The following is a 13,767-nucleotide window of genomic DNA, read 5'->3' on the forward strand; positions in this document are numbered from 1 at the left end:
TTAACGCGACAAGAAGAGCAACGATATCGCATATACTTGCATCGAGTAGCTCGAATTTATTATAACCCCAAAAATGAATACGTACCGGAAGGCATCGTTCAGGACAAGCTTTACTGGACTCGTTATTGTCGATGAACACATCTTCCGCATCGAATACGACTTGATTCTGTCGAGAATGATTGCCGACAGCGAACCTCTTGCCTTCCATTATTTCTCGAAGTATATGCCGTTGTTAGAAAGATCGCAAAGCGCCGAAGGAAAATGTCACACTAACAAAAATCTGTTAAAACAATCGAGTAACAATTGCGTGCATTTGTCGCTGCGGTTGCCATATACATTGTGCGACTAAAATAATATTCATTTCCGAGGCACGTCTGAAAAAAAAAAAACGAAGTTAGATATAAAATATTTACTATAACAGTATACAATTAAGAAAAAAAAAACGTTTTCACGGTTTAAAAATTTTATTAATAAGTTTAGATAATTCTCTAATTAATGTCTGTGAAAGCGATAAATTTAAACGCAAAAAAAAAGAAAAGAAAAAAAAAGAAAAAAAAAGGAGACGTACATGCTTCAATAATTTTATTTCCTTTTCCTCGTTTTAGAAAGAAATTTTATTAAACTCGTAGCCTTGATAATTACCTCCGCGAGCATACAAACGCGCCAAAATGCTCGCAAGGCCGCATGAGAAATGACGAGACGCGAAGAAGGAAATATATGTGTACCGCGCCACGAGTTTATCACTTTATCCTAATTGGCCGGTTTCGGCATTAATTTATTCGTTATTATTAATCCAATTACGCGGCGGAGATCTACTTATGAAATCAGTACGCCATTAAGTTATCTATTCCTTCTTTCCAGATGTGGCCACGTTATAAAGGCTCCGTCGCGGATTAATTACCAAAGTTGTTAGAGAATCTGCCATGATATTTTATTACCTCGTGAATAATGAGCCTAATTGCAGCGAAGCGTAATTTATATTGCACTCTAAGTAAATATGTATAAGCCGAATGAGGTAATCACGAAGGGGTTATATCGTTGCTCTCGATTTAACGAATCGGAAGGATACGAGGATCGCAATTCGTATGCCGCTCTCGAGGCACCGCGAGATTATCGACAGCCCGGAATAATTACGTTATTCAAGTGCATATGAAAATCTGTAAAACGCCCATGTCGGACTAATTAAAAAAGATAGATGCGACGCAACGGTAGGATAAGATTCAACGAAATTCGTTGCGGCGCGAAGAGTGCGAATAGTAAAAATATTCCTAATTGTATCCGCCATGAGGAACATATTAAAGAGGCACAGCATCGGCCATTCCGAGTTTTATTCAGCGTAATTAGCGGACATTGCCGGCTTTGCTATCCGTTTGCATAAAATGGCGCGCAATTGAATGAAATTAAAGGAAACGAGCTGCGCGTATTCCGTTTACTTGGAAAACCCGAGGAGGAAGTATCGCGTACCGAATAATTCTTGCAGGCATAGTAAGTGGCTTATTTATGATACCTCCGCCCATGCTGCTTACATGCGCGTTTTTATCTGACGCACCTAAACAATTTGATTTTCAATGAAGCTCTAATTATAGAACATTTTTCTACGTAAATAGACTGTGCAGCTCTAATCGTTTAAGATCAATCACGATCGTCGTTAATCAATTAATTGCAGAATACTTTTGATAAGATATTAAAAAAAAAAAAAATTGCGCGACGAAAAGGAAAAACGTAAATTCGTGTAAGTGCGCCTGGTTACGTCTCCGGCTGCTGTTTTATTTTTTTTCTTTTGATCTTGTCGCGGCTGCGAGCGAGAAATTCAGTGGAAAATCCTCTCGAGCGGTCAGACGTGATCTCGCGCGTATTATGAACGCCTGTAGAAGCTCAACGTTATTAGTCCCAGACGTGCGAAACGCATCAACATCGCAAAATGGGCAATCAGGAACCGCAGAGCGTCCGCGTGGCAATGCGTAGAATTTTACCGTAAATTTTTACACAAGGTATTTCGAAACGGTCGCCTGTCACTGGTGAAAAATATCTTTTTTTTTTTCCGCGTTAAGTTTAAGAAGAGAAGTCGCGTTTGCTAGCTGCCGTCACCGCATCTGCTTTTTAGTGTGCACACATTACGTATGCGTTACGAACGAAAAATATATAACCGGCGGGTATAAGTCTCGAGTAAAATGTAGTTATGAAATCCGCGACAGCTCGTTCTATCACATTTTTTCCCGCTAAATAAGTCGTTCCCTTCGTCGGCAAAACGCTCTCGTTGTATATATCGTACGACAAATCCATTCCGGCATGGACATTTTCCCCGGCGCGCATTACAAGTCGTTGCATTATTAAAGCGGCCTGCTTTTCCGCGGCTTTCCCACGGCGGTTTCCTGCCGTTTAGCTTCTCGATTCTTCTTTGCATCTCCGCGCCCGCTTGACGTCGCCGCGCGCGTCGCAAAAAAGCCGACGGCGCTCATCTCGAGAGCGGTCCCTGTCGATCGCGCTAATAAATCCGCGACGGCACATGATGTGCCCTCGCTCTCGCGGGCTGATGCATTATTTCATGGAACTGCGGATAAGACCTGTACGACTGAACTTGCGCCGCGATGGTGAAACAAGGAGGACGAGAAAGAGGAGACTGGCGGTGCCGCACGAGCGAGCGGGGCGCGTGTGGGAAAACTCGTCGGATGCATTATGTATTTATCGCTTTACTTACTTAGTTCGGAATTACTTTGCCACCGTAATGACTTTCAGCGCGGAGCGCGCTATCTTAGGAATGCCATACCTTTGATTTATCGCCCGGATCCGTTTTTCTCGGTCCATTTTGTCGCTAACGTGCTGCTACCGGCCCTCGGTGATCGTCCGCGACCTGTCATCGGCAACTAGCGCGACTCGCAATCGCGAGTCCACTGACCTTCCTGACATCCGAAATAACGCGGATGGTGTGAATTGAGAGGAAATCTTTACAGGAGAACCGTTGTCAATCCGACGAAAAAGAGTGCCTTGAATTTTTTAGATCTCGCTTGAATAAATAACGCGCCAATCAAGATTACTTTCAGAAACGGAAACCGTGCTGATTATAAAATATTAATTGAGAATAAATTTTTCGGAAAGAAAAAAGATAGTTGGTTAAATTACGCGTGGATAATATATTTTCTTATATTTACCGTATGTCAAATTTCTTATCAAAGTTCAATCTCTTATTTTTCGCAACAGATACACCGTCTGCGTGTATCTGCGAACTCCTGTCAGTTGAATAATATTCTGAAATTGAATTGAACATTAATGAACTAATTACGGTGAAGCTGTATCGAGGCGGTGTCTGAGAACAGCGCCGTCAGCGAGATGCCGATATCGCCGACGCCAAGATATTATATCTTTTTCTTTTTTTTCCTCTTTTTTTTTCAAGGAATTATTTCGCTAATTGCCTCTTGCTTTGCTCGCGTACACGATAGACGCAATAAATATTCGTAATTAATTTGGAATTTAAGATATGCGAGTGATTCGTGATATAAAGAGAGAAAGAAAAAGAGATTATGAGAATGCGTTCTTTTAATTAATCGTATCTGCCATTTGATGCCTCTCTGTTCTCTCTATATTTCTTTTATTTTATTTTATTTTTAAATTTTATCTGATAGATCTATAAATATCACGTTCATCATGTCATCGAGATGCACGTTTTCCATGGTAACGTATCTTCTGGGAAAGATAATTTTCTCGAGACACAAATAGGAAAAAAAAAAAAAAAAAAACGGTCAGGAGATCCGGACGTGGGATTCCCCCGATGGCATCAATAAATCAGTTCTCGCGCGCGCGATTCGTTTAACGACACAATAAGAGCCGAGAAAACTGTTCCGCGCCATGACAGGGTATGTCATTACTGTATTACTTATAAAGCCCCTTGACGGCTACGCACGCCGCATACAAATGAAACTGCATCGCAATCTCGCAGCAGCTATTACAAAACCTATGGAAAAAGCGACCTATCTGGCACGTCACGTATGCAAGGATACGATCGAGAGTCCGGCCACTGCGGCTCTTAATCACGCATTAATATGCGTTGAATATTGATCAATCGATCCGTGGAAAATGCGTTTCGTGCCTGGAATCCACTTGCGTGAATTCATTACCGAGGAACGTCGCGGATGATTTCGAAAAAGACCATAATCCATCCGAGAATATCACAGTCGCATAACTTTAATCGAAAATTACTGTACGTCATCGGCAGCGGGATCATGATTCAACTATGTCGCTGTTGGAGAAATTTCGAAGTCCTCGTATCCGAGTTGATGAATATTTTCTGTTGCAATCTGGCAGGAATTTCAAAGGTCTACGATTGAAACGAAATGAAAAGCCGCGCTCTTTACCTTACCGTTACGTTCGCTCGAAGATGTGCTTTGCGTAAGAGGTGCACCCGGGGCGAGCGAAGGTACTCTTCCGCGTATCTTTTCGAGCAACGTCTCAGGCTACGATCGGTGAAATAGCGTTGTCGCCCCGGCCGACACCTATCCCATAAATAATCTTGACGTCGAGATTCGTTTGACGTGATCCATCGATCGGCGGATGAGTTTTCCCTTCCTCCACCCGCTTCCCTCTGTTCTTCCTGTCCCGGCGCGTCTGAAACGACGATGTGTCGATGCTGTACATGGCCGAATGTAACTGTCGTCGCGGTAGCATCCCGTCAGACAGGTTACAGACGCCCTTCGACGTCCGGCAGACATCGCTGTTTCTTCGAGCGAGTGGAAGACCGAGGCCGCCGATATCATCCGTATGTTCGCATGTCCGCGAGCTCGACGAGACGAGCGGTCAGCCGGTGCTGAAGCCCTCGCGAGGGGTTGAAGGAAACGGGCTGGCGTCTCTCGAGGGTCGAAGACGGGTTTAAACGGACCACACCATTATTTCCGCCGCGTACAACGTCCGGACCTACCCAAATCCTTCCGACCACTTATTCCTTTCAACTCGAAGACACCGCCTCGCGAAGATAAAATATGAATTCTCGTGTATTCGCCCGGTAAAATTCTGTACGACCACTCGGTTGTTACGCGGTCGCCGACGCCGCGTATTTCGGAAGATCGAAGCAACGTTGAGGTCGCAGCTCCGCGACATTAATTTAAAATTCTACGATAATTTTTACGAAATGGTAGAATTCTCTTTGCTTTATAGGTTTCTTTTTATGCTCTAAACTCTCTAAAGCGTTTCGTAAAATGAGTTTTTTTTTTGCATTATGCTTGTGCTTAAATTAGAAAACTAGAACTTATATTTTCTTACATTCTATTGCACAGGAATAAGATCACACAGCTATAATTTTACGATACGTTCGTTAATTTAAATGCATGCCGACGTCAAATACACGATTGTATATGTACGAAAGTATAAAGCGGACGTTCTCTTAAATCTGTTCCGGCATGCGCGACCTTACATATTTATGAAAGTTTTAATTACTGCCGTTGGTAAATGCATACAAAAGAAAACCACGAAGCCGCACCCCGTTCGCCACGGAGTTGCAAAAATATGTCGCGACACGTCGTTCGTACGACGTTACGCTTTAAAATATATCCTCGCGATACATTTCGCTCATTTTAAATAAGCTTTAAATAAGCATTATTAATTCATAACTCGCGATGCATTGTGCAAAGAGAAAGTCCGCTTTAATGATTAACGTTAGAGATCGAAAAGAGCGGCATAGTTTTGATATCCGGTGACTTTTCTAATTCAGTCCGTTCGGAATATTCATTGATTTAATAAACGCCGGCGTACGAATTGCACTCGCCACGTGGAAGAGATATCAGGTTTCTATAAATAAAAATTGCGTACTTTCCGCTTTTCCGTGCCGATTGCTTTCGCGCGTGGCTAATTTTTACTCGCCGCGGCCGATGCAAATTTATCAACTCGCTCTCCTCTCGCGGCCGTTCCTGCTTTACGCTTTCTATTACTTTCTATCGCCTTTGAGATCATTTCGCGCCACCCGGCACCGGCGCTGCAGCCGGATAGATATATATACCGGCGTTAAATAATTTCCCGCGCGGGGACGGAAAGTACTTTAAGCCGGCCGCTATCTGCGGGTCGCGCCAACAAAAGAACGAGAGGAATCGTTCGACAAGAAACCGATGAAGGGTTTATCTTAATCCACGGTTCGCCGAGCAGACGAGCTCCTCGCCAATACCCTTGGGCCACCCCTTTCATCGCTTATTCCCGCCCTCTCGCACGTAACCGATCACACTTCGCTTGTTTTACTATGATATCTTTTTGCTATCTGGACCACTTATAATCGTAGCCGCGTTCGTAACGAGCTGGATAACACAATCGCCATTCTACCGGAAGCTTCTATATAATTGCAACGTTTTTATATACGTGAATCAATCGCTTCTTTCTTTCGCCCGGCACTTTCCGACGAGTTGCAATACATTTATGTTTTTTTTTTTTTTTTTTTTTTTTTTTTTATTTTATCGTATTCAAATTATACGACGCTCCGATGCTTTTCTTGAGTATTTTTTTTTTTTAGAGAGGACGGGGAGAGTATTACTTTTTAGGTCCTGGCTCGAGAAGATATCGTTAAACGTTTTCAGTAATTAAAGGAATAATGTAACGGTGCCTCTGAGAGTTAGCGGAAGGAAAAAAGAAACCTGCTTAAACGTTCTGTATCGGGACCACTTCCGGAGGCGGCCGATTCTGCATTCTGGGTAAAAACACTTAACGAAGTTATTGGACGTCTTCGGGCCTGCCGCGGGATACCGTTAATAAAAACGCGGGCACGTCGGCCTGTGAACGAAGAAACGAGCGATGGCAGCTCGAAAATAGAACGAGACCGGCCGGTTAGCCGACGGTCCCGCGATCGGTCGGCGTTTTCCCGGAATCACGCCGCTTCGCGCTCGCGGGTGGCGACGACAAAAATCCCAGGGAGAGGGAAAGTCTAACGAATCGATTCGAAGGGACGTCATCGTAGTTGAGACCGTGGATGGGCGCGAACACCTGTAACACTGTGTTCGCCGGGCGTCACGTGCCCGGGTGTTGCCGTGACGAAAGTCCCGATGATCGTGCAAAAACCCGGCGCGGGATAAAAAGTCGATCGGGCTCGCGCTGTACGGAAGCCTGGGGGTTCCCCGCCGCCGCCGCCGGTGAGAGCGCGCCATGAGAAACGTTAAAGCGAGAATTTGTCGTTAGATCGTGAGATTTGCGGTTAGATGACGCGATATAATTCCTGCCTCGGCGATTCTTAGTCAATCGTCGATCGGTCTTTCTTGCCGTTGTGAATCGATTATACATCGCACGGATATTTTTCGCCGCCCGCGCGAAACAATATCGTTCGCGCCGGGAGGCAGAATCGTCGCACCGATAGATTTATTTTACTTTCCCGGGTGACCAAACGACGGCTTCATCGGTACGCGGACGAGTCGGGAAGTGTGTCCCGTCGGATTGCCGAGCCGTCCGGAGAACTTTCGCGGTGCACACGTTAAGTACCGAGATCGGACGAGCGTACGCATACTCGATTCCCCCTGATCAGATAGTCAGCATGACTCCGCGATCCGCACCCTCGACCACCGACGGTGTCCCGCTGACTATTTATCTTGTTACATCGAAGTGATCCGATTCTAACGGAAGATCAATGACGGCCGCCGACCACCGTGGCTACTCGGCTTCATGCGGCGCTCGGTTCCTCGCGGAAATCTAACAATGATGCGAGGAGGCGGTCTCGTCGTATGAATTGAAAACCAGCCGGGCTTGTATTTCCTGCAAGAAAAAGAATACGTTATTTCATTGGAACTTAAATGCCGCGCGACGAGACTTCAATTCAAGCTTAAATTGATGTAAAGTATCGCTCGAACTTTCCTTTTGCATTCCGATTTGCGTACTGTTATGATTCAATCGAATTTAATTAATCACAGGATATCCAGAACGTACAAAAGCGCAGCTTGCGCAATATCGTCTCAATGCAGATGCAACGTATATATCGTTGATCGAATTACGCCGATAGAGATGAATCAATAATGCGGGAACGAATTTCCCACAATGGCCATGTAACATGCTAGCGGACACTTAACCGTGGCGCCAAAGGTATACGTTCCGGGCCATGTGTTACCTAATAATTCGCCCGACAAATATTTATTGCTACTTACCGGTCGGCGAATGTAAACGGGTCGGATCGCTCTAATGGAAAACACCTAATTTCGCCCACGCGGTCGCGACCGAGCCTCGCCGTGTCTCAGAAAATTAATTCGTAGGTCCATTCTCTGATAATAACGTCGTCGGAGATATTGCCGTGAGTCACCATCGAGGCCGTTCCTAAAACATATATGAAAGAAGGTATACAATATCAGCTGTTGTGTAATAAATTTTCGTCACGTTTCAAAATTTGTAAAAAAGAAAAAATAAAAAGTAAAGAAGAAGAAAAAAGCTCGGAGGGAAACGCTAATTTTTATAACGTGTAATAAATCTAATAAATCCCCATGTGCGAGTTATCTCTTTTGTGCTGTCGCTGTTAACAGTTCGATTTATTTGCGACGCCGTGGATGAAACATGATGTGCCGGGGCGTATAGGGTTCAATTATCGACGACGAGCCACGAGACAATTTCCTTCGGACGCTAATCAACCAATAGCGGCAAGGAAAAATAGACGGGGCCGGGATAATATGGATAAACGACGACGAAAACGCTGGGACGGGTTGGTAGGAGAAACCGGAACGCATGTCAGCTCGTCGTCATCGCCGAAACGTCAGTAGGTGTTTGGCCAGGTCGCTAATGTAATATTGTTTGCGGGAGTATCGGATGTAGACAGCAAGTAACTTGGGGAAAAATCGTTAAGAAAGCTTACGGACAGCTCTGTATTTTTAATCTTTAAAGAATAAAAGTAATATATATGTATATCCAAAGACAGAATATATTTATTATCACGAAGGTGGATAATAAAAAAAAAAAAAAAAAGAAAAGGCAATTAAATAAACGTCTTAAGCGATAAAACGCGACGATAATATTTCAATAATTATCGTGCGTGATGTTTCACGTTTGCGCTACCGAAACGCCATAAAATTCAGCCCTGGCGAAGTCGGCGGATCGCGTTTTCCGCGGGTCGGATAACGCTGCCGTATCCCCGCTGCGCTCGTCATTTCATCTAATTTACACGGGCAAGATACGTTCCGATTAATTGCAGATTACACCGTCGCGAATTGACTTATCGCTCGCGCCTTGGTCCGGGGCGCAACATCGCCACAACGGCAGCCCGGTACAACCGTCTCGCATCGCATCCCGTGAGCTGGAAGCATTGCGAATCAGGCATAATACGTGGAAATCATAAATATAATCGACCCAAGTGGGAGCGTGCAGCGGGCATAAATTGCTCCCGCATTAACGAGATTCGAATGCGTGCAACATTCCCTAGCTCGAGTACGAGTTTTCCCCGATTCCAAAGAAACGGAGCGACTCGTTAGTCGCTATTGAACATGCGCTCTACGTCAAACCCGTTTCCGTTCTCTCGCTAATCGAAGGGGTTCGTTAAACGGACAGCTTTGTCTTGATATTAACAGCCGCGCTTCCGAGTGTCAAGTATGCGATAGGTACATTCGAGTGTCTCTTTATTTTTATATAATAATCGTATGTATTATTAATGAGAAGATGCTGCGGTATTAAATAATTTATATTTTAAAAATTAATTATGAAATTAAAAAAAAAAAAAAGGGATATAATGTATCCGAGGATGATATCCGCTCGTGATTAATATTTGAGAAATATTTCTTTTTTTAATTAATATTATACGATGAAAGAGACTGAAGGTTTTAATTTATATTCCTATTGTTGTGGATTAGTAACGCATTTATGAAGTTGTTTATGGAGACAGAGGCGCATTACTGTCGAAAGAAAATCGCTTCCTTGCTTCTTAGCATATACGTTGGCTTTAATTATAACCGACGCGCGTAACAAACATATTGTACGTACTTCTCTCAACTATTAGCCATATTGCGGTACAGCACGATATACATTTCCGTTTAAGATACCCAGATAATCTTGATAGCCGCTCGAAAATGCTTTCGATGCGTCTAGCTACGCTCGCGTTGCGTGTTTCCGCGTGTTGATTTATGCCGTAAAATTGTAATTATGCAAATGAACGGCGGGATATATGATCGAGATATTTTGCTGCGTGCGCGCTCACGTCGGAAATAAGCTCGAAGGTTGTCACACATCGGCAGAACCGATTCGGCACGCATGCAAATTTGCCAGGGTATGCACTCACCAAGACGTATATACGCCGGAGCTCGAGGCCTCCTTCCACGTCGGATCCCCATTAAATCCGTCAACTGCAACGTTGATTAACATCGGCGCGGCGGATTCTCGTCACGGCGCGATCGCGAGGCCGTTTCTTCTGCCCGCCCGGCCAGTTAATGGCTCCGTTTCTTTCCTATGCCGATCTGTCATTGACTTCCGAACGTGTCCGCGGCCAACCGTTTCGCGACGCCGTAACTCGTGCCGATCGCCGGCAGATTTGCGTGACCGTGACGCAAAATGCTGCACCACGTTGCAGCCTCCCACCTCGCGCGAATTTTTGCGGCGCGGCAATTTTAATGTCTCCTCGTGGCGCGCACGGTGATTCAGCCACCGTTTCGCTCTCTGTAATTTATCGTCACGCCGATCAGCTGCGTCCTTCCACGGCGTCGCTCTCGTAGTTCGCACGTGCTGGGGGGAGGGCAAAACCAAATCTTACATCAATTCGTCAGGTGTATCTAGCGAATAATTACAATTTCATAGATCGGATGCCGCTAAAGTGGTCGGGATCGAAAGTACGAGGCAATAATTATTTTTCGAATAAATTTAAAATTAACGGCACTAAGAAACTAAGCTCCGCGGAGATTGAAAAATTACATTTATGTACGTAAAACTCATCGCGAGCTTATCTCTGAATTAATTGGACGTCTCGTAGACGCTTCTGGTCAAACGTATTTAATATACGTTATCATTAATCAATTTGTCCACCAATTATTCAAATTACCGAGTGAATAATTAACAAGCACTCGCTTAGTTTACCATGATAAATGGTCTATCCGCGATAATTATCTAGTTTAATTAACATTTGATAAACCGCTGATTATTCAATTACGGGAAAATATTGCGTCACGCTCAATTGAGCCCTCATGCAGGTATAATAAAATCAACCGGCAAGTGAGAGCTTGTTGATGTAATTACACAAAAACAAGCTAACGCGTATTATTATTTCATTAAATAGAAAGTATGTGGGCTTCATCGATGCCAATGATCAAGTGTGATATCTCAATTGACATTTCTTTTAATCGATTTTACAAGTCGTTCGGCGGCTACATTCAACGTCATTATTTGCCGCGGCAGCAGCTGGATAACTTTTCAACTTTCGAAATTATCGTGCATTATCCTTGATCTTGAGGGGCATCGATGGGAACACAGTTGTCCTCGAATAATTTCGATATCATAAATAACAATTCTACGGATTTCCGGGTAGACCTCCGTTCTCCGCAAGAAACCGCAGGGACCCGGTAGGAAAGATGATTGGCGACCGGGAGGGAGAAACGAGTTTATCCGGGTGAAGCCCCCCTTCTTCTTTCCTCCTCCGCCCCCCGCGCCTCAACCCCCCGCTGTCGAACGCGCGATGAGAATAAAATGTGAAACTGTAAATTGTGCGTGGAAAGAATCGGTCCCTGGGCGGTCGTGGCGGTCGACCATGCTTTTCGTGGAGTAACTCGGGGTGAAATGGCGAATGGGGGGGGGGAGGAGAGGGAGGGTTGGAAGGACTGGACGGACGGCGGGAAGCAGCCACGAGAACGGATCAGTTCTCGCTCGAGCACGACGAGGATCTTCGAGGATTTAAATGCGCGTTCGGGCGAACGAGACGGAGGGTACCGTCCTCTCCGCAGACTCGGGAGGGGTTGGAAATTTGTTAGGTTACGTCGGACTATCACTCCCCAGTGAATATGAAAAAGAAATTCTTCACGAAGCTTTCAGGGGTCGGCCGGGGTTGGAGGCGATGTGTCGGTGTTCCTGCACCCCCTCGGCCCCGTAAGAGTGCCGGCCGGGTTCGCGGGGATTGAGGTGATGGTTGTACGAGGAGAAGCTGGCGGTCGGAGGGTAGGAGGGATGTAACACGGTGCCAGGAATATAAAGCGAGGGATAAAGGAGATGGCGGTCACATATGCGACTCGTAAAAGCTCTTCTGAAAAGCTGCATCCGTTCTGCCACCGTCCGGCCCCCACTCCCTTTTTACTCTTTTTTTTTTTTTTTTCACGACGATTCCCGTTGGAGGAAGAGCCCGGCCTCCTCTATTCCGACGACGACGTGGCTTTTCGCGCTTTCAACGTTTCGCGGTTGAGCACAAAAATTTGGACTATTATTGCGCGAGGTGCAGGCGTGACAAATATTCACGTATTAATTTAATTGAATACTTTGCAGTCCTTATTACGAAAGGAATTTTATTCTCGCGTATCAATTGTCTCGAATTGAATGTAGAAATAATTGATGTTAAATTTTAAAATATTTTTACATTTTAAAAGTTAATTAAAAATAATTTTAACTAACACAGTTCCAAAGTATTAAAAAATAAAAAAATAAAAAATAAGAGTAGATCACTTTTTTTTTATTCAATATGCAGATAACGTAATCGCTTGCACAGCTACCGGCCAGTCCACGAGAGCATGGCGACATTGCGTTTCTATGGGAACGTGGCTTATACTCCGGTTATCTCCCGATATCGGCGAATATTAAGAAATGCCGTTCCAGCCGGCATTTCTTACATTTCCGTACATTTGCGGGCGGAAAATGAGCCATTCGTTTGCCGATCGAAATAAGGTACTGTCTATGCATGGCACGGACGCGCCACCATCTAACCGTCCCATAAATAATCGTCCTCCTCTTTTAGCCTAAACCTCCTTACTCCCTTTTTGATCTTAACCTCCCTTTCCTCCTTTCATCGCCCTCCCACTTACTCTCTTGGCTCGATGCGTGCGTATTCAAGAATGCTCCGCGAACATCTTCCAGGATAAGAAAGACACATACCTAAATTATGGCGATATAAAAAACATAATAGGAGCAATATATGAGGACACATCATTGTACGCGGTCTACAAAATTAAATTAATTTTATAATACGAAATTATATTTAATATGCAGTTAGTATATCTTAAAAAAAATTTCTTTTTTCTTTCGAGTAATTAAAAAAAAGCAAATTGTCTCTTTCTAAAATTTTTAAACAATATTTTTACCGCAAAAAGAAACATGTCTAACTTCGCGATGCTTATTTCAAGCAAACATTGCTCCTTTTTTTCTTTCTTTTTTTCTTTTTTATTTGCCTCATTCTTTTAACTCTTCCTAGACGTAAATGGCGAATCGCAAAAAAACGCCACGTTTTGAATGCGACTGCTTTTTGCAGTAGTACTGACCAACGCTTCCAGACAATTCTTGGCGGGTTTGTCGATCGTTTAATCGTCCATTTCCACCTGTCAGCCCGAGTCGATGGAAGCACAAAGGCGATCTCTATCCCGAAGAGAAACTCTCGCAAGAAAGCGAGGCAACATTGGGCCAGGAGGGTTGCGAGAATGGGCAGCGAGGGAAGAGGATGTGCGGCCAAGGCAAGAAGAAGTCTGACATTCGAGGAGTCGACAAAGATTATGAAGCGCATACTGCGGCGAATAAAAATGGTTTCCGCGGCGGGGGAGAAGCGGAAAACAGAGACATTGTTCGTTACAGAGAGTTCCTCTAGGATGCTCCACGGGGGAATGAGAGAAAGCATAGTTGGCGCTAACGATAAATGCCCTTACGTTTAGGGCGTAACGTACA

At 44.5% G+C, this 13,767-nt stretch overlaps 1 protein-coding gene across 1 annotated transcript in view; it reads right to left on the reverse strand.

The window, feature by feature from the left end:
- The window catches only part of LOC139107161 (zinc finger protein 90), a 124,006-nt gene that overhangs the window by 2,664 nt on the left and 107,575 nt on the right, over window positions 1-13,767 (reverse strand). Inside the window, exons 7-8 of the mRNA XM_070664509.1 lie at window positions 8,097-8,262; window positions 86-7,710 (exon numbers count right to left, since the gene is read on the reverse strand). Of these exons, the coding sequence (XP_070520610.1) occupies window positions 86-208 (123 nt within the window). The 5' untranslated portion in view covers window positions 209-7,710; window positions 8,097-8,262. The remainder of the gene's footprint in view (window positions 1-85; window positions 7,711-8,096; window positions 8,263-13,767) is intronic.

The sequence above is a fragment of the Cardiocondyla obscurior genome, linkage group LG12 (assembly GCF_019399895.1).
Source record: "Cardiocondyla obscurior isolate alpha-2009 linkage group LG12, Cobs3.1, whole genome shotgun sequence".
NCBI lineage: Eukaryota > Metazoa > Arthropoda > Insecta > Hymenoptera > Formicidae > Cardiocondyla > Cardiocondyla obscurior.